The sequence below is a fragment of the Bombina bombina genome, chromosome 2 (genome assembly GCF_027579735.1).
Source record: "Bombina bombina isolate aBomBom1 chromosome 2, aBomBom1.pri, whole genome shotgun sequence".
Taxonomy (NCBI): Eukaryota; Metazoa; Chordata; class Amphibia; order Anura; family Bombinatoridae; genus Bombina; species Bombina bombina.
Genome location: NC_069500.1, coordinates 1,448,437,361 through 1,448,459,992, shown reverse-complemented (window position 1 = coordinate 1,448,459,992; position 22,632 = coordinate 1,448,437,361). Strand labels below are relative to the sequence as shown.

The window sequence follows — 22,632 nt, the reverse complement described above, 5'->3', positions numbered from 1 at the left end:
GTATTTAAAAGGTGCGGGGGGAAAAAAGCACGCGTAGCTAACGCACCCCTTTGGCCGCAGAACTCTAAATCTAGCCGTAAGTATGTTGAGTCTGTGCTATTTTCTTTGAATAATTTAAATGCCCTACGTTTTTTCCTAATTTCTCTTAACACATTTTTATTTATCCACAACGGCTTTGATTTTTGATTTTTATAACCATATGGTATTTGTTGATATGTTTATTTATTTAACAAAGTTTTAAATATTATCCATTTATCCTCTGTATTTTTATTAGAGAATACATTGTCCCAACTTATATTATTTAATGATTTCCTTAAATCATTGAATTTTGCTTTTTTGAAGTTAAGTCTTAGTTAAGCCTTTAAAACACTGCATATGAAAAGAGATTTCAAATGTGACCATGTTATGATCACTGTTACCCAAATGTTCTTTAACTTCTATGTTTGATATTATATCTGTATTGTTTGATAGCACTAAATCCAATATAGCTTTACTCCTAGCTGGCTCCTCTATTAATTGTGACAAGAAGTTATCCCTGAGAACATTTATAAATCTATCCCCCTTAGCTGAATTGCTAGTTTCATTGGCCCAGTTTATATCACGGTAGTTAAAATCTCCCGTAATTACAGCACTGTTATTAGCAGCCTTACCTATTTGCATTAGTAGTTGTTTCCTCCAGGTCACTAATGTTAGGGGGCTTGTAGCATGTTCCTAGTAATATTTTTTTAGGATACTAGTATGATACTAATACTTGTAATGATGCCAGTATATGTAATGATGCCAGTATATGTAATGATGCCAGTATATGTAATGATACTAATACTTGTAATGATGCCAGTATATGTAATGATGCCAGTATATGTAATGATACTAATACTTGTAATGATGCCAGTATATGTAATGATGCCAGTATATGTAATGATGCCAGTATATGTAATGATACTAATACTTGTAATGCCAGTATATGTAATGATGCCAGTATATGTAATGATACTAATACTTGTAATGATGCCAGTATATGTAATGATGCCAGTATATGTAATGATGCCAGTATATGTAATGATACTAATACTTGTAATGCCAGTATATGTAATGATGCCAGTATATGTAATGATACTAATACTTGTAATGATGCCATTATATGTAATAACGCCAGTATATGTAATGCCAGTACATGTAATGATACTAATACTTGTAATGCCAGTATATGGAATGATGCCAGTATATGTAATGAAACTAATACTTGTAATGATGCCAGTATATGTAATGATTCCAGTATATGTAATGATGCCAGTACATGTAATGATACTAATACTTGTAATGCCAGTATATGTAATGATGCCAGTATATGTAATGATACTAATACTTGTAATGATGAAAAAGGGTGTGTGTACAAGCGCTAAGGTAATCCCCAAGCTGTATCCAAACAGAGATCCTAACCAACCTCCAAAAAATATGCACAAGTAGTAAGAAGTGAATACAGCGCCAACAAGAGGCCAAGGGATAAATATACTCACAGAGAGATAAAAGAAGATTATTTAATGAACCATGTTAAAAAGCATCAGTAATAAAAGACTATATATAAAAAATGTAAAAAGCACATATAAATAAAATTACAAATACAGGAATATCTTACAGAAGCGGCTCAAAGGGCCAAAGCTGATAATTACAATAAAAACAGAGGTAATAACAGGTGATCAGTGTGAGTGGTACACCAGAATAAGAGTGTATACTAATAAAACAGAATTAGCCTAAGTACAACTGTAGCAAGTGCATCAAGCAAAAAACTAATAAACAATAATACAAACAATAGTGTTCAAAATTAGTGTTACAAAAATAGTGTTCCAAAAAATAGAAAAATGCACTGCAGTGCAAAAAAAGGGGGGTAGCAAAATAATTGTATAAATACAATCAAATAGTGAGTGAGTGCAAATGGATATAAAAATGCTAGCTACTTAATCCAGTGAGGTTGAGATATAGCTAGCATTTTTATATCCATTTGCACTCACTCACTATTTGATTGTATCTATACAATTATTTTGCTACCCCCCTTTTTTTGCACTGCAGTGCATTTTTCTATTTTTTGGAACACTATTTTTGTAACACTAATTTTGAACACTATTGTTTGTATTATTGTTTATTAGTTTTTTGCTTGATGCACTTGCTACAGTTGTACTTAGGCTAATTCTGTTTTATCAGTATACACTCTTATTCTGGTGTACCACTCACACTGATCACCTGTTATTACCTCTGTTTTTATTGTAATTATCAGCTTTGGCCCTTTGAGCCGCTTCTGTAAGATATTCCTGTATTTGTAATTTTATTTATATGTGCTTTTTACATTTTTTATATATAGTCTTTTATTACTGATGCTTTTTAACATGGTTCATTAAATAATCTTCTTATATCTCTATGCGAGTATATTTATCCCTTGGCCTCTTGTTGGCGCTGTATTCAATACTTGTAATGATGCCAGTATATGTAATGATGCCAGTACATGTAATGATGCCAGTACATGTAATGATGCCAGTATATGTAATGATGCCAGTATATGTAATGAAACTAATACTTGTAATGATGCCAGTATATGTAATGATGCCAGTATATGTAATGATACTAATACTTGTAATGATGCCAGTATATGTAATGATGCCAGTATATGTAATGATGCCAGTATATGTAATGAAACTAATACTTGTAATGATGCCAGTATATGTAATAATACTAATACTTGTAATGATGCCAGTATATGTAATGATACTAATACTTGTAATGATGCCAGTATATGTAATGATGCCAATATATGTAATGATGCCAGTATATGTAATGATACTAATACTTGTAATGATGCCAGTATATGTAATGATGCCAGTATATGTAATGATGCCAGTATATGTAATGATACTAATACTTGTAATGATGCCAGTATATGTAATGATGCCAGTACATGTAATGATACTAATACTTGTAATGCCAGTATATGTAATGATGCCAGTATATGTAATAATGCCAGTATATGTAATGATGCCAGTATATGTAATGAAACTAATACTTGTAATGATGCCAGTATATGTAATAATGCCAGTATATATAATGATACTAATACTTGTAATGATGCCAGTATATGTAATGATGCCAGTACATGTAATGATGCCAGTATATGTAATGATGTCAGTATATGTAATAATGCCAGTATATGTAATGATGCCAGTATATGTAATGATACTAATACTTGTAATGATGCCAGTATATGTAATGATGCCAGTATATGTAATGATGCCAGTATATGTAATGATACTAATACTTGTAATGATGCCAGTATATGTAATGATGCCAGTATATGTAAAATGCCAGTATATGTAATGATGCCAGTATATGTATTGATACTAATACTTGTAATGCCAGTATATGTAATGATGCCAGTATATGTAATGAAACTAATACTTGTAATGATGCCAGTATATGTAATGATGCCAGTATATGTAATGAAACTAATACTTGTAATGCCAGTACATGTAATGATGCCAGTACATGTAATGATGCCAGTATATGTAATGATACTAATACTTGTAATGCCAGTATATGTAATGATGCCAGTATATGTAATGATACTAATACTTGTAATGATGCCAGTATATGTAATGATACTAATACTTGTAATGATGCCAGTATATGTAATGATACTAATACTTGTAATGATGCCAGTATATGTAATGATGCCAGTATATGTAATGATACTAATACTTGTAATGATGCCAGTATATGTAATGATGCCAGTATATGTAATAATACTAATAATTGTAATGATGCCAGTATATGTAATAATGCCAGTATATGTAATGATGCCAGTACATGTAATGATGCCAGTACATGTAATGATGCCAGTATATGTAATGATACTAATACTTGTAATGATGCCAGTATATGTAATGATGCCAGTACATGTAATGATGCCAGTAGATGTAATGATACTAATACTTGTAATGCCAGTATATGTAATGATGCCAGTATATGAAATAATGCCAGTATATGTAATGATACTAATACTTGTAATGCCAGTATATGTAATGATGCCAGTATATGTAATGATGCCAGTACATGTAATGATACTAATACTTGTAATGATGCCAGTATATGTAATGATACTAATACTTGTAATGCCAGTACATGTAATGATGCCAGTATATGTAATGATGCCAGTATATGTAATGATGCCAGTATATGTAATGATGCTAATACTTATAATGATGCCAGTATATGTAATGATGCCAGTATATGTAATGATACCAATACTTGTAATGCCAGTACATGTAATGATGCCAGTACATGTAATGATGCCAGTATATGTAATGATACTAATACTTGTAATGATGCCAGTATATGTAATGATACTAATACTTGTAATGCTAGTATATGTAATGATGCCAGTATATGTAATGATGCCAGTATATGTAATGATACTAATACTTGTAATGATGCCAGTACATGGGGCAAGGCCAGCAGTACATGGGGCAATGCCAGTACATGGGGCAATGCCAGTACATGGGGAAAGGCCAGCAGTACATGGGGCAATGCCAGTACATGGGGCAAGGCCAGCAGTACATGGGGCAATGCCAGCAGTACATGGGGCAATGCCAGTACATGTAATGATACTAATACTTGTAATGCCAGTATATGTAATGATGCCAGTATATGTAATGATGCCAGTACTTGTAATGATGCCAGTATATGTAATGATGACAGTATATGTAATGATGCCAGTATATGTAATGATACTAATACTTGTAATGATGCCAGTATATGTAATGATACTAATACTTGTAATGATGCCATTATATGTAATAACGCCAGTATATGTAATGATGCCAGTATATGTAATGATGCCAGTACATGTAATGATACTAATACTTGTAATGCCAGTATATGTAATGATGCCAGTATATGTAATGATACTAATACTTGTAATGATGCCAGTATATGTAATGATGCCAGTATATGTAATGAAACTAATACTTGTAATGATGCCAGTATATGTAATGATACTAATACTTGTAATGATGCCAGTATATGTAATGAAACTAATACTTGTAATGATGCCAGTATATGTAATAATGCCAGTATATGTAATGATACTAATACTTGTAATGATGCCAGTATATGTAATGATGCCAGTATATGTAAAATGCCAGTATATGTAATGATGCCAGTATATGTATTGATACTAATACTTGTAATGCCAGTATATGTAATGATGCCAGTATATGTAATGATACTAATACTTGTAATGATGCTAGTATATGTAATGATGCCAGTATATGTAATGATGCCAGTATATGTAATGATGGCAGTATATGTAATAATGCCAGTATATGTAATGATGCCAGTACATGTAATGATGCCAGTATATGTAATGATACTAATACTTGTAATGATGCCAGTATATGTAATGATGCCAGTATATGTAATGATACTAATACTTGTAATGCCAGTATATGTAATGATGCCAGTATATGTAATGATACTAATACTCGAAATGATGCCAGTATATGTAATGATGCCAGTATATGTAATGATACTAATACTTGCAATGATGCCAGTATATGTAATGAAACTAATACTTGTAATGATGCCAGTATATGTAATAATGCCAGTATATGTAATGATACTAATACTTGTAATGATGCCAGTATATGTAATGATGCCAGTATATGTAATGATGCCAGTATATGTAATGATGCCAGTATATGTAATGATACTAATACTTGTAATGATGCCAGTATATGTAATGATGCCAGTATATGTAAAATGCCAGTATATGTAATGATGCCAGTATATGTATTGATACTAATACTTGTAATGCCAGTATATGTAATGATGCCAGTATATGTAATGATACTAATACTTGTAATGATGCTAGTGTATGTAATGATGCCAGTATATGTAATGATGGCAGTATATGTAATAATGCCAGTACATGTAATGATGCCAGTACATGTAATGATGCCAGTATATGTAATGATACTAATACTTGTAATGATGCCAGTATATGTAATGATGCCAGTATATGTAATAATGCCAGTATATGTAATGATACTAATATTGTAATGCCAGTATATGTAATGATGCCAGTATATGTAATGATACTAATACTCGAAATGATGCCAGTATATGTAATGATGCCAGTATATGTAATGATACTAATACTTGCAATGATGCCAGTATATGTAATGAAACTAATACTTGTAATGATGCCAGTATATGTAATGAAACTAATACTTGTAATGCCAGTACATGTAATGATGCCAGTACATGTAATGATGCCAGTATATGTAATGATGCCAGTATATGTAATGATACTAATACTTGTAATGATGCCAGTATATGTAATGATGCCAGTATATGTAATGATACTAATACTTGTAATGATGCCAGTATATGTAATGATGCCAGTATATGTAATGATGCCAGTATATGTAATGATACTAATACTTGTAATGCCAGTATATGTAATGATGCCAGTATATGTAATGATACTAATACTTGTAATGCCAGTATATGTAATGATGCCAGTATATGTAATGATGCCAGTATATGTAATGAAACTAATACTTGTAATGCCAGTACATGTAATGATGCCAGTACATGTAATGATGCCAGTATATGTAATGATGCCAGTATATGTAATGATACTAATACTTGTAATGATGCCAGTATATGTAATGATGCCAGTATATGTAATGATGCCAGTATATGTAATGATACTAATACTTGTAATGATGCCAGTATATGTAATGATGCCAGTATATGTAATGATACTAATACTTGTAATGCCAGTACATGTAATGATGCCAGTACATGTAATGATGCCAGTACATGTAATGATGCCAGTATATGTAATGATACTAATACTTGTAATGATGCCAGTACATGTAATGATGCCAGTATATGTAATGATACTAATACTTGCAATGATGCCAGTATATGTAATGAAACTAATACTTGTAATGATGCCAGTATATGTAATAATGCCAGTATATGTAATGATACTAATACTTGTAATGATGCCAGTATATGTAATGATACTAATACTTGTAATGATGCCAGTATATGTAATGATGCCAGTATATGTAATGATACTAATACTTGTAATGATGCCAGTATATGTAATGATGCCAGTACATGTAATGATGCCAGTATATGTAATGATACTAATACTTGTAATGATGCCAGTACATGTAATGATGCCAGTATATGTAATGATACTAATACTTGTAATGATGCCAGTATATGTAATGATGCCAGTATATGTAATGATGGCAGTATATGTAATAATGCCAGTATATGTAATGATGCCAGTATATGTAATGATACTAATACTTGTAATGATGCCAGTATATGTAATGATGCCAGTATATGTAATGATACTAATACTTTTAATGATGCCAGTATATGTAATGATGCCAGTATATGTAATAATACTAATACTTGTAATGATGCCAGTACATGTAATGATGCCAGTATATGTAATAATACTAGTACTTGTAATGATGCCAGTACATGTAATGATGCCAGTATATGTAATGATACTAATACTTGTAATGATGCCAGTATATGTAATGATACTAATACTTGTAATGATGCCAGTATATGTAATGATGCCAGTACATGTAATGATGCCAGTAGATGTAATGATACTAATACTTGTAATGCCAGTATATGTAATGATGCCAGTATATGAAATAATGCCAGTATATGCAATGATGCAGTATAGGCAATGATGCCAGTATATGTAATGATGCCAGTATATGTAATTATACTAATACTTGTAATGCCAGTATATGTAATGATGCCAGTATATGTAATGATGCCAGTATATGTAATGATGCCAGTACATGTAATGATACTAATACTTGTAATGATGCCAGTATATGTAATGATACTAATACTTGTAATGCCAGTATATGTAATGATGCCAGTATATGTAATGATACTAATACTTGTAATCATGCCAGTACATGGGGCAAGGCCAGCAGTACATGGGGCAATGCCAGTACATGGGGCAATGCCAGTACATGGGGCAAGGCCAGCAGTACATGGGGCAAGGCCAGCAGTACATGGGGCAATGCCAGTACATGGGGCAAGGCCAGCAGTACATGGGGCAATGCCAACAGTACATGGGGCAATGCCAGTACATGGGGCAATGCCAGCAGTACATGGGGCAATGCCAGTACATGGGACAATGCCAGTACATGGGGCAAGGCCAGCAGTACATGGGGCAATGTCAGTACACAATATCTTATATAGTGCTTTTCTCCAGGTCTTCATTCTTTGCTTAAAAATGATCAGAAGTGGTTTCTCTCACTGTGCTGAGTGTTCAGTAAAGATGGGGTGGCCAGTGCAGAGAGTAGAGGCTGGGTGTCAAATGGCAAGGCTGCAGCTTTTTGTACCAACTGAAGGTGATGGAGTTTTTTTATATGGGAATGAAGAGCATTGCAGTAGTCTAAACGGGATGTCACCAAAGCATGGATGATCATGGGAAGATCTTCTGTAGAAGTCAGATCCTGGCTGTATTCTTTAAATAAAAGAACGAGACTTGTACTGTGGCTGATGAACTATGTGTCAGAGACAGTTCACTGTCTAGGATAACACCAAGGTTTCTTACTAAGTTTGTAGTTTTATTGTCTACATTCTAAACCAGTTTGTTGCAGCGTAGTTCTAATCATACTATGTTGACCCATCACAAGTACTTCTGTTTTGTCTGGGTTTAGTTTTAACTAACCTGCATTCATCCATTCCAAGAGATCAGCAAAAAAAGTATTCACTTTTTCTACTGGAACATTTGAGTTTAGTTTAAAGAAAGTGTATATTTGTGTCTTATCTACATGACAGTGGTAGCTGCCTTATGATATCTCCCATTGGGAGCGTATAAACTGCAAATAAGGTAGATAAGATAGAACCCTCTACATGCCAAGGAGACAGGTGCAGAGTTGTATACTACAGATGACACTCTCTAGGCTCTATCAGACAGAAATGGTTTGAACCATCTTAGAACAGTATCACTAAGTCCACAGACATCCTGCAGTCGGTTTAGTAAAATGCCATGGTCCATGGTGTCAAATGCAGCAGAGAGGCCAAGGAGGATTAGTAATGAACACTCAGCCCTGTCTATTGCAATCAAGAGATCATAGAGTACAAGTGCAGTTTCAGCACTAGGCCTTGTCCTTAAACCTGACATAAATGAGTCATAAATATTGTTTAACAGCCATGCTTTAAGTTCGGTTGCATTAATGTAATAACTATTCCTAGGTAAGGAAGGTTTGAGATGGACCTGTAATTTTTAATGCAGTCAGGACCCAGAGAGTTTTTTAAAAAAAACTGCTTGTTTTAATGATGTTGGAAAGCTCCGTAACTGCGGGGAGCACTAACTCATTTTAGTGAGGTTTAGTACTTGGCACAGTTATTCACACATCATGGGGGGTTTAGTACTTGGCACAATGTTATTCACACATCATGGTGGGGTTTAGTACACGGCACAATGTTACTCACACATCATGGTGGGGTTTAGTACACGGCACAATGTTACTCACACATCATGGTGGGGTTTAGTACACGGCACAATGTTACTCACACATCATGGTGGGGTTTAGTACACGGCACAATGTTATTCACACATCATGGTGGGGTTTAGTACACGGCACAATGTTATTCACACATCATGGTGGGGTTTAGTACACGGCACAATGTTATTCACACATCACGGTGGGGTTTAGTACACGGCACAATGTTACTCACACATCATGGTGGGGTTTAGTACACGGCACAATGTTACTCACACATCACGGTGGGGTTTAGTACACGGCACAATGTTACTCACACATCATGGTGGGGTTTAGTACACGGCACAATGTTACTCACACATCATGGTGGGGTTTAGTACTTGGCACAATGTTATTCACACATCATGGTGAGGTTTAGTACTTGGCTCAATGTTATTCACACATCATGGTGGGGTTTAGTACACGGCACAATGTTATTCACACATCATGGTGGGGTTTAGTACTTGGCACAGTGTTATTCACACATCATGGTGGGGTTTAGTACACGGCACAATGTTATTCACACATCATGGTGGGGTTTAGTACACGGCACAATGTTATTCACACATCATGGTGGGGTTTAGTACACGGCACAATGTTACTCACACATCATGGTGGGGTTTAGTACACGGCACAATGTTACTCACACATCATGGTGGGGTTTAGTACTTGGCACAATGTTATTCACACATCATGGTGAGGTTTAGTACTTGGCACAATGTTATTCACACATCATGGTGGGGTTTAGTACACGGCACAATGTTATTCACACATCATGGTGGGGTTTAGTACTTGGCACAGTGTTATTCACACATCATGGTGGGGTTTAGTACACGGCACAATGTTATTCACACATCATGGTGGGGTTTAGTACACGGCACAATGTTATTCACACATCATGGTGGGGTTTAGTACACGGCACAATGTTATTCACACATCATGGTGGGGTTTAGTACTTGGCACAGTGTTATTCACACATCATGGTGGGGTTTAGTACACGGCACAATGTTATTCACACATCATGGTGGGGTTTAGTACACGGCCCAATGTTATTCACACATCATGGTAAGGTTTAGTACTTGGCACAATGTTATTCACACATCATGGTGGGGTTTAGTACACGGCACAATGTTATTCACACATCATGGTGGGGTTTAGTACTTGGCACAGTGTTATTCACATATCATGGTGAGGTTTAGTACTTGGCACAATGTTATTCACACATCATGGTGAGGTTTAGTACTTGGCACAATGTTATTCACACATCATGGTGAGGTTTAGTACTTGGCACAATGTTATTCACACATCATGGTGAGGTTTAGTACTTGGCACAATGTTATTCACACATCATGGTGAGGTTTAGTACACGGCACAATGTTATTCACACATCATGGTGAGGTTTAGTACACGGCACAATGTTACTCACACATCATGGTGGGGTTTAGTACACGGCACAATGTTATTCACACATCATGGTGGGGTTTAGTACACGGCACAATGTTATTCACACATCATGGTGGGGTTTAGTACACGGCACAATGTTATTCACACATCATGGTGAGGTTTAGTACACGGCACAATGTTACTCACACATCATGGTGGGGTTTAGTACACAGCACAATGTTATTCACACATCATGGTGGGGTTTAGTACACAGCACAATGTTATTCACACATCATGGTGGGGTTTAGTACACGGCACAATGTTATTCACACATCATGGTGGGGTTTAGTACTTGGCGCAATGTTATTCACACATCATGGTGAGGTTTAGTACTTGGCACAATGTTATTCACACATCATGGTGAGGTTTAGTACTTGGCACAATGTTATTCACACATCATGGTGAGGTTTAGTACACGGCACAGTTATTCACACATCATGGTGAGGTTTAGTACACGGCACAATGTTATTCACACATCATGGTGGGGTTTAGTACTTGGCACAGTGTTATTCACATATCATGGTGAGGTTTAGTACTTGGCACAATGTTATTCACACATCATGGTGAGGTTTAGTACTTGGCACAATGTTATTCACACATCATGGTGAGGTTTAGTACTTGGCACAATGTTATTCACACATCATGGTGAGGTTTAGTACTTGGCACAATGTTATTCACACATCATGGTGAGGTTTAGTACACGGCACAATGTTATTCACACATCATGGTGAGGTTTAGTACACGGCACAATGTTACTCACACATCATGGTGGGGTTTAGTACACGGCACAATGTTATTCACACATCATGGTGGGGTTTAGTACACGGCACAATGTTATTCACACATCATGGTGGGGTTTAGTACACGGCACAATGTTATTCACACATCATGGTGAGGTTTAGTACACGGCACAATGTTACTCACACATCATGGTGGGGTTTAGTACACAGCACAATGTTACTCACACATCATGGTGGGGTTTAGTACACAGCACAATGTTATTCACACATCATGGTGGGGTTTAGTACTTGGCACAATGTTACTCACACATCATGGTGGGGTTTAGTACACGGCACAATGTTATTCACACATCATGGTGGGGTTTAGTACACGGCACAATGTTATTCACACATCATGGTGGGGTTTAGTACATAGCACAATGTTATTCACACATCATGGTGGGGTTTAGTACATGGCACAATGTTATTCACACATCATGGTGGGGTTTAGTACACGGCACAGTTATTCACATATCATGGTGGGGTTTAGTACTTGGCACAATGTTATTCACACATCATGGTGGGGTTTAGTACTTGGCACAATGTTATTCACACATCATGGTGGGGTTTAGTACTTGGCACAATGTTATTCACACATCATGGTGGGGTTTAGTACACGGCACAATGTTATTCACACATCATGTTGGGGTTTAGTACACGGCACAATGTTATTCACACATCATGGTGGGGTTTAGTACACGGCACAATGTTATTCACACATCATGGTGGGGTTTAGTACACGGCACAATGTTATTCACACATCATGGTGGGGTTTAGTACTTGGCACAATGTTATTCACACATCATGGTGGGGTTTAGTACACGGCACAATGTTATTCACACATCATGGTGGGGTTTAGTACACGGCACAATGTTATTCACACATCATGCTGGGGTTTTAGTACATAGCACAATGTTATGTGTATGCTTTATGGTTGCTCAATGCTATTTATTTTTCCAATACTGCCGCTTTAAATTTCGAGCTCCGGGTACTTTATATATACCGGTCGGCATTCTTAGTGCTCCTTCTCTCTGAGCAGACATAGCAGGAGCGTTATGAAGGGTGTATTTTTCAAGTTATTAGGACCACATCTAGGCACTTAAATCCTTGGAAGGGCTTTTTGGACACCTGTTAGCCTTTTTCACAGCTATTTCCATAAAGTCTATTACACTGCACCTATGTAAAACACTCTGAAAGGTGATCTGGAGACATTCTAGAGGATTGTTAACATCTGTGGTATCTATTCATTAAACCTCCATTTATTCCTATTGGAGAGACTGTATAAGGTAAACCGGGTATATATTTACATATAAATAGGGACTATATGATAGCAGGAAAACTCACTTTACTACATCTACAAATGGTGTGATTTCATGTCTGATTGTATTTGGCACTGGTGTGATTGTCACAAACGATACAGGAGTTACTAAAATCATGTTTTTACTGGAGATGAGTAATTGCAGCTTAAATGAGCTTTGTCAATGCTGAGTGAACAAAGGGGTTGCTTCAATAGAGCGTTGCTGTAACCTTAAGAGGGGTGAATGGGCTATTGTATCTGTCAGTTTCTAAAGACCTCCTTATTTCTAAAGCAGTCTCTTTTTTGGAGCTATTCGGTTGAAAATTTGTTTGCGGCAGCAGAGTTTTATTACATTGTGATCACTCGAAATTGTGATCGACCTAGTAGGATATTTTACCTAAAATGTCTTCAGGACTTTGAGTATTAACTGGCGGACTTCAGCTACTGTAAGCCGATCAGCTTTATCAGTGCAGATGTCAAAATTTACTGTGATCTCACGAGATTTCATAGTGAACTTCCTTTAACTGAGGAGGGAAATAAAGTGACTGTGCTGCATAAGCCAAATACACGTTCCATTGTAAGTCCCAGGACAAGCATCCTGATTGGCTGCTTTAATATGTATCTCTGTTCTCTACTGAATGTGATCTATATATATATATATGTGTAATATTGTTATTTGTCTGTCAGAAAAGAACCACATGACCCATCTAATCCACCTGCAACTCCTGTCTTAACTGTAGAAAGAACTAGTCATCACCCTGTGAAAAAAACAAACCTTTTTATTTATTTTTTTCCTTCTGAGAAAAGTTTATTTTTTCATTCTCTCTCCCATGTAAATGGGCTCATGAGATACCCTCATCTAGAGCTCACCCTGTCTCTCACATCTTCTTGTTAAGTCTCTCTGGTTTCTCTCCCTATCATTCCCATTGGAATATCTATTCTTTCTGCTATCTCTATATCTCTCTGTCCTCACTCTTACCCAGTGAGATTTCCCCATTCCTTATCTCCTCCAAGACTCTTGCTTCCTCTGTTAATGTTTGTCCCTGAAGTAGAATGTCTGCCTACTTCCTTCTTAGGGGCCAATTTATCAAATTTCTGGTGGACATGATCCGTTATAGCCACTGTCGGCATTTATCATTGCACAAGCAGTTCTGGTGAACTGCTTGTGCAATGCCACCCCCTGCAGATTCATGCTAGCAGGGGGTGTCAATCAACCCGATCGTATGAGATCGGGCAGATTGATGTCTGTAGCCTCAGAGGCAGCAGACGAGTTTAGGAGCAGCGGTCTTAAGATTGCTGCTTCTTAACTCCTGTTACCGGCGAGCCTGAAGTCTCGCAGAAACAGGGGTATACGGCCCCATTCGGGCCATGATAAATCGGCCCCTTAGTCTTTGTTCTTTTCTCTATTATGCAAATCTTTTTTTCCTGCTCTTGGTGTAGCTTGTCCTTTTGCAAGCATTTATTTCACCATCTCTTTATTTCTCCCTTATGTAGCTGCCTCAGACCTGGTACTGCACTCTGCCTTGGTCCAGGAAACCGCATATATTGAGGATCGACCCTTACACATGTTGTATTGTGCCGCTGAAGAGAACTGTCTGTCTAGCTCAGCCCGCCATGCCAACTGGCCTTATGGACATCGTCGCCTTCTTCGTTTCTCCTCCCAGATACACAACAATGGACGAGCTGACTTCAGGCCCAAGGCTGGGAGACACTCCTGGGTGTGGCACGAGTGCCATAGGTAAAGAGTGGGCGTCATATAGAGTGTATGGGGGACATGTTCTGGGTGACCTGGTGAATCAGAGAAATACTCATTTACATAGATGGTTAATCAAATAGAAAAAGCATCATTAATATTCCAATAAGAACTAAATAGAGAAGTTTGAGACAGCAAGACCAACACTACTTACTGGTTGTATGACAATGAAGAAGCTGCTTTCAGTTCTGAAGCCACTTATGTGCATACCAGAGAACAAAAATGCCCAAAGAGAATGACGTATGTTTAGGATATCATTTACATCCATAACTCTTGGTGCAGATATCATTTACATCCATAACTCTTGGTGCAGATATCATTTACATCCATAACTCTTGGTGCAGATATCATTTACATCCATAACTCTTGGTGCAGATATCATTTACGTCCATAACTCTTGGTGCAGATATCATCTATATTCATAACTCTTGGTGCAGATATCATCTATATTCATAACTCTTGGTGCAGATATCATTTACGTCCATAACTCTTGGTGCAGATATCATCTATATTCATAACTCTTGGTGCAGATATCATTTACATCCATAGCTCTTGGTGCAGATATCATTTACGTCCATAACTCTTGGTGCAGATATCATTTACGTCCATAACTCTTGGTGCAGATATCATTTACATCCATAACTCTTGGTGCAGATATCATTTACATCCATAACTCTTGGTGCAGATATCATTTACATCCATAACTCTTGGTGCAGATATCATTTACGTCCATAACTCTTGGTGCAGATATCATTTATATTCATAACTCTTGGTGCAGATATCATCTATATTCATAACTTTTGGTGCAGATATCATTTACATCCATAACTCTTGGTGCAGATATCATTTACATCCATAACTCTTGGTGCAGATATCATTTACATCCATAACTCTTGGTGCAGATATCATTTACATCCATAACTCTTGGTGCAGATATCATCTATATTCATAACTCTTGGTGCAGATATCATCTATATTCATAACTCTTGGTGCAGATATCATCTATATTCATAACTCCATAAAACCGAGAGATGTAAGAGACAACATAGTGTGATGGGAGTTCTGGAACTACCGTTATTTTACATATTTGTTATGTATTTGTTGGGGTTACGGGATTCACACATTGGTTAGGTTACGGGATGAGTTGTAATAGATATTGCACATAGATTAAGGCCAGTCACTCCAAAAGTTTATCCCTCACAATAACCAAAACAATTACAGTACAAATCCTACAGAATAAAGGAGGATGCTAAAGCAAAGCCAAATAATAATTTAAAATATAATTAAAACCGTACGATAAATCAAGAAGATTAATATCCACCATACATAGGGACGTCTCCCTAAATATCTGCAAACACATAAACCAGAGCCTTCTTAACATTTTAAATTCAGTCTATATTCTGCTGGAAAAAAAACTTTTAAAAGTCTGTCTTAGAATCAAATGTTACTTATTACAACCCCCAATATAAAGCAGCCATTCCGTTATGTAGACTCTCAGAATTTGCTGATCTTACAAAGTCAATCACACAAGTTACCTGCTCACCACAAACGTTGTACCTGTATGATGTAAATCCCAAGCCCGGCAGCATAAAAGAGACGTTATCTGAGGATGAATCTGAGTGGTGGGCCAAACTGAAAGAGGTGACGGTGTCTCTGCGATAGAATTCGGGAACACCTGTGCAATATAGATTTGGATTACCATCTTGATAAAGCCCTATACAAGTGGTTAAATGTTTTGAAGGACAGTATTTTGGGTCTTTAATTGTGGCTTGCGAACAAAATTAACCTTGAGCACCGAATTTCCATACCCTATGCCTATGTTTGCTATCAGCTGTGTACCCGATGCCTGCTGGTCACGTGACGGGGTAAGCAAGTGTTTGGAACAGAGACATTCAGCAGCAACAGTGGTGAATGGGGAGCAACAAGGAGATTAATTTTAACGCATGAGGGCGAGTATGAGGTAACTTGCACTTTACCGTACAATGTGTGTGGTGAACACTTGTGTGATTGACTTTGTAAGATCAGCAACTTCTGAGAGTCTCCATAAAGGAGTCACTGCTTAATATTGGGGGTTGTACCAAGTGATATTTGATTCCAAGACAGACTTTGAAACGTTTATTTAGCACAATATAGGCTGAATTTTTATAAAGCCTCTTTGGTTTGTGTGATTGCAGATACAAATAATTTAGGGAGACTTCCCTATTTATGGTGGATAATGATTATCTTGATTTATCTCATGGTTTTAATGATTATTAAATATATTTTAAATTATTATTTAGCTTAGATTACAGGATGCACACTTTGCTTAGGTTTATTTCTGTCAGTGAATTCCGACATGTGGTTCTTTTGGCTAAGAATTATATTTTATAACCCTTGGGACCTTGCATGTTAGTTAATGAATTGGGTCCTTAGTGAGACACTTGTTCTAGGGGCCTATAGTTATCACGCCGTCGACTTTCTTGCATTCAACGGCACCAATACGCTCACCTAACATCGCTGCCGCGGACCTGAATACGTTCGCCAAATTTATCAAGAAAGCTGTCAAAAAGCCGCGCACCAAGTATGGTGCAATGAGCAGCGGACTGTTGTTAACTAACAGTTATCGATCTCGCTGCTCTTCGACTTATTCACAACTTTCTTGCTATACTGTCACTAAGCACCCACACTATACTATACTGTTTTACCCCCTAACCCGCTGCTCCCGGACCCCGCCGCAACTCTAATAAAGGTATTAACCCCTAAACCACTGTTCCCGGACCCCGCCGCCACCTACATTATACATATTAACCCCTAATCTGCCGCCCACTATACCGCCGCCACCTACATAAAGTTATTAACCCTATCCTGCCGAACCCAGACCCCGCCGCAACTAAATAAATTGTTTAACCCCTAAACCGCTGCTCCCGGAGCCCACCGCCACATACATTATATTTATTAACCCCTAATCTGCCCCCCTACACCGCCGCCACTATAATAAACATATTAACCCCTAAATCTAAGTCTAACCCTAACACCCCCATAACTTAAATATTATTTAAAAAAATCAAAATAAAATTGCTACAATTAAATAAATAATTCCTATTTAAAACTAAATACTTACCTATAAAATAAACCCTAAGGTAGCTACAATATAACTTATAGTTACATTGTAGCTGTCTTAGGGTTTGTTTTTATTGTATAGGCAAGTTTGTATTTATTTTAACTAGGTACAATAGTTATTAACTATTTAATAACTACCTAGCTAAAATTAATACAAAAGTACCTGTAAAATAAATCCTAACCTAAGTTACAATTACACCTAACACTACACAATCATTAAAATAATTAAATAAATTAACTACAATTAAATAAAACTAATTACAATTAAATAAAAGTACAAAAACAAACACTAAATTACAGAAAGTAAAAATATAATTACAAGAATTTTAAACTAATTACACCTAATCTAATCCCCCTAATAAAATAAAAAAGCCCCCCAAAATAATAAAAATCCCCACCCTACACTAAATTACAAATAGCCCTTAAAAGGGCTTTTTGTGGGGCATTGCCCCAAAGTAATCAGCTCTTTTACCTGTAAAAAAAAAAATACAATACTCCCCCAACATTAAAACCCACCCAATGCCCCCTTAATAAAACCTAACACTACCACCTTGAAGAACACCCTACCTTGAGCCGTCTTCACCCAACCGGGCACAAGTGGTCCTCCAGAGGGGCAGAAGTCTTCATCTGATCCGGGCAGAAGAGGAACTCCAGAAGGCTTCATCCAGGCGGCATCTTCTATCTTCATCCATCCGGAGCGGAGCGGGTCCATCTTCAAGCCAGCCAACGCGGAGCATCCTCTTCTTCCATCGACTCCCGACGAATGAAGGTTCCTTTAAATGACGTCATCCAAGATGGCGTCCCTTGAATTCCGATTGGCTGATAGGATTCTATCAGCCAATCGGAATAAAATCCTATTGGCTGATGCAATCAGCCAATAGAATTGACTCGTATTCTATTGACTGTTCCAATCAGCCAATAGAATGCAAGCTCAATCCTATTGGCTGATTGGATCAGCCAATAGGATTGAACTTCAATCCTATGGCTGATTGCATCAGCCAATAGGATTTTTCATACCTTAATTCCGATTGGCTGATAGAATCCTTTCAGCCAATCGGAATTCGAGGGACGCCATCTTGGATGACGTCATTTAAAGGAACCTTCATTCGTCGGGAGTCGCCGGAAGAAGAGGATGGATCCGCGTTGGCTGCTTCAAGATGGTCCCGCTCCGCGTCGGATGGATGAAGATAGAAGACGCCGCCTGGATGAAGATGTCTACCGGTCCGGATGTCCTCTTCTTGCCGGATAGGATGAAGACTTCGGACCCTCTTCTGGACGGATTGGTGATACCCGGCGTGGTGAAGACAAGGTAGGGAGATCTTCAGGGGCTTAGTGTTAGGTTTTTTTAAGGGGGGTTTGGGTTAGATTAGGGGTATGTGGGTGGTGGGTTGTAATGTTGGGGGGGTATTGTATGTTTTTTTAAATGCAAAAGAGCTGATTTCTTTGGGGCATGCCCCGCAAAAGGCCCATTTAAGGGCTGGTAAGGTAAAAGAGCTGTAAACTTTTTATTTTAGAATAGGGTAGGACATTTTTTTTATTTTCGGGGGCTTTGTTATTTTTTTAGGGGGCTTAGAGTAGGTGTAATTAGTTTAAAATTCTTGTAATCTTTTTTTATTTTTTGTAAATTAGTGGGGTTTTTTTGTAATTTAGTTTAGTTGATTTAATTGTAGGTAATTGTAGGTAGTTTAGTTAATTAATTTATTGATAGTGTAGTGTTAGGTTTAATTGTAACTTAGGTTATGATTTATTTTACAGGTAATTTTGTAATTATTTTAACTAGGTAACTATTAAATAGTTATTAACTATTTAATAGCTATTGTACCTAGTTAAAATAAATACAAAGTTGCCTGTAAAATAAATATAAATCCTAAAATAGCTACAATATAATTATTCGTTATATTGTAGCTATATTAGGGTTTATTTAACAGGTAAGTATTTAGTTTTAAATAGGAATAATTTATTTAATAAGATTTATTTTATTTTGTTAGATTTAAATTATATTTAACTTAGGGGGGGTGTTAGGGTTAGGGTTAGACTTAGGTTTAGGGGTTAATACATTTATTATAGTAGCGGCGAGGTCCGGTCGGCAGATTAGGGGTTAATAAGTGTAGGTAAGGTAGCGGCGACGTTGGGGGGGCAGATTAGGGGTTAATAAATATTATGTAGGTGTCGGCGATGCTAGGGGCAGCAGATTAGGGGTACATAGGGATAATGTAGGTTGCGGCGGTGTACGGAGCGGCAGATTAGGGGTTAATACTATTTATTACAGGGTTTTTGAGGCGGGAGTGAGGCGGTTTAGGGGTTAATACATTTATTAGAGTAGCGGCGAGCTCCGGTCGGCAGATTAGGGGTTAATAATTGTAGGTAAGGTAGCGGCGACGTTGGGGAGGGGCAGATTAGGGGTTAATAAATATTATGTAGGTGTCGGCGATGTTAGGGGCAGCAGATTAGGGGTACATAGGGATAATGTATGTGGCAGCGGTGTGCGGTCGGCAGATTAGGGGTTACAATTTTTTATTAGAGTGGCGGCGATGTGGGGGGACCTCGGTTCAGGGGTTCATAGGTAGTTTATGGGTGTTAGTGTACTTTAGAGCACAGTAGTTAAGAGCATTATGAACCGGCGTTAGCCCAGAAAACTCTTAACTCCTGGCTTTTCTCTGCGGCTGGAGTCTTGTCATTAGAGTTCTAACGCTCACTTCAGCTAAGACTCTAAATACCAGCATTAGAAAGATCCCATTGAAAAGATAGGATACGCAATTGGCATAAGGGGATCTGCGGTATGGAAAAGTTGCGGCTGGAAAGTGAGCGTTAGACCCTTTCCTGACTGACTCTAAATACCAGCGGGCGGTAAAAAGCAGTGTTAGGACCCCCTAACGCTGGTTTGGACGGCTAATGCAGAACTCTAAATCTAGGCGATTGTTTTTAATACTTTTTTGGACCTCTTTAGTATCTAAAGGTTTCTCGTTGCCATCCAGTTATAGTGTTCCCCATTGTCTCACTTGGGCTTAAGTGCAAAAGAGCCCTATAAAGGGCAGAATAAGAAAAAAATCCTTTATAAAAGCCTTCTATCATATCGTGTAATGTACAAGGGTCCCATAGAGAGGAGGTGGAGACTTTTACAATGCTCTTTATATATTGTGATATTTGGATATAAGCATAGAAATGTGATACAGGTAGTTCAAATCTGTATTGAAGTTCTGAAAATGTTCGCAACGACTTGTTCACCTGATCGATCAAGTCTTCTATCTTAAACCATGCTACCAAAATTCCTTTATACATAATGTTATTTTTCACTGAGGGAACAAACACCTTCATTTCTGTGTGTAATGCAAATGCCATTTTTACTCCATTTAACCCCTTAGTGACCACAGCACTTTTCCATTTTCTGACCATTTGGGACCAAGGCTATTTTTACATTTTTGCAGTGTTTGTGTTTAGCTGTAATTTTCCTCTTACTCATTTACTGTACCCACACATATTATATACCGTTTTTCTCACCATTAAATGGACTTTCTGAAAATACCATTATTTTCATCATATCTTATAATTTATTTTTATAAAATATGAAGAAAAATGGAGAAAAACACACTTTTTCTAACTTTGAACCCCGAAATCTGTTACACATAGTTACATTGGAACCCTGATATCTTTCAGGAATCCCTCAATATCCATTGACATGTGTGTGTGTATGTATGTATATATATATACATATTATTATATATATATTATTTTTAGAAGACAACCCAAAGTATTGATTTAGGCCCATTTGGTACAAACTTTAGGTTTCTAACTGAAATTATTTACAAACAGCTTGTGCAATTATGGCACAAATGGTTGTAAATGCTTCTCTGGGATCCTCTTTGTTCAGAAATAGCAGACATATATGGCTGTGGCATTGCTTTTTGGTAATTAGAAGCAGGGCCGCCACTAGAAATTTTGGGGCCCCTGACTTAACCATTGATCAGGGCCCCCCCCTTGACATATGCAATTTTTGACCAAGTGACTAAAACGTATATGCACTTTATTCTTAAGTGTAGTCAAACGTGGAAATGTTGTAAAGTAGGTAGTAACACACAAACACAGAAACACACAGGCACACTCATACACTGAAACACTCACACATAAGGATTCACATATAGACACTCTAGCAGACACGTAAAGAAACACACAAACACACTCAGACACAGACACTCAGCACTTGTTTACATTGACCTGACAAGTAATGAGGTAAACTACAGTTCTGTCAAAAAAGGAGATTTACAAAACAAAATATGGAGTTCTGATTATCTTTTTGTAAAGGAAGATGCCAACTAAATGATAACAGCAGCATGCAGTGGCTGAATGGAAGGGCCTTGAACTGCCTAAACAATAATTTAAAGGTTAAATGTTGGATTGGTGACTTCCGGAAAGGTCTCATTAGTCTCAAAGTCTGTAGAAAGATGTGAATAATCAATAGTAAGGTCAAAATGTCCTAAAAAGGAACAGACAATGGACACACACAAACTCAAACACAAACTTGCACATACACCCAAGGAAACACTGACAGAGACAGCCTCAGAAAACACACAAAGACACACACACACCTAGAGAGACACCCACAGAAAACATACAAAGACATACACACACAGAGAGACAACCACATAAAACACAGAAAGACATACATAC

The 22,632-nt window shown here is 37.1% G+C and overlaps 1 protein-coding gene across 1 annotated transcript in view; it reads left to right on the top strand.

The window, feature by feature from the left end:
• Positions 1-22,632, top strand: part of LOXL3 (lysyl oxidase like 3) — a 427,846-nt gene that overhangs the window by 381,139 nt on the left and 24,075 nt on the right. The window contains exon 10 of the mRNA XM_053700379.1: positions 14,610-14,853. Coding sequence (XP_053556354.1) covers positions 14,610-14,853 — 244 coding nt within the window. The remainder of the gene's footprint in view (positions 1-14,609; positions 14,854-22,632) is intronic.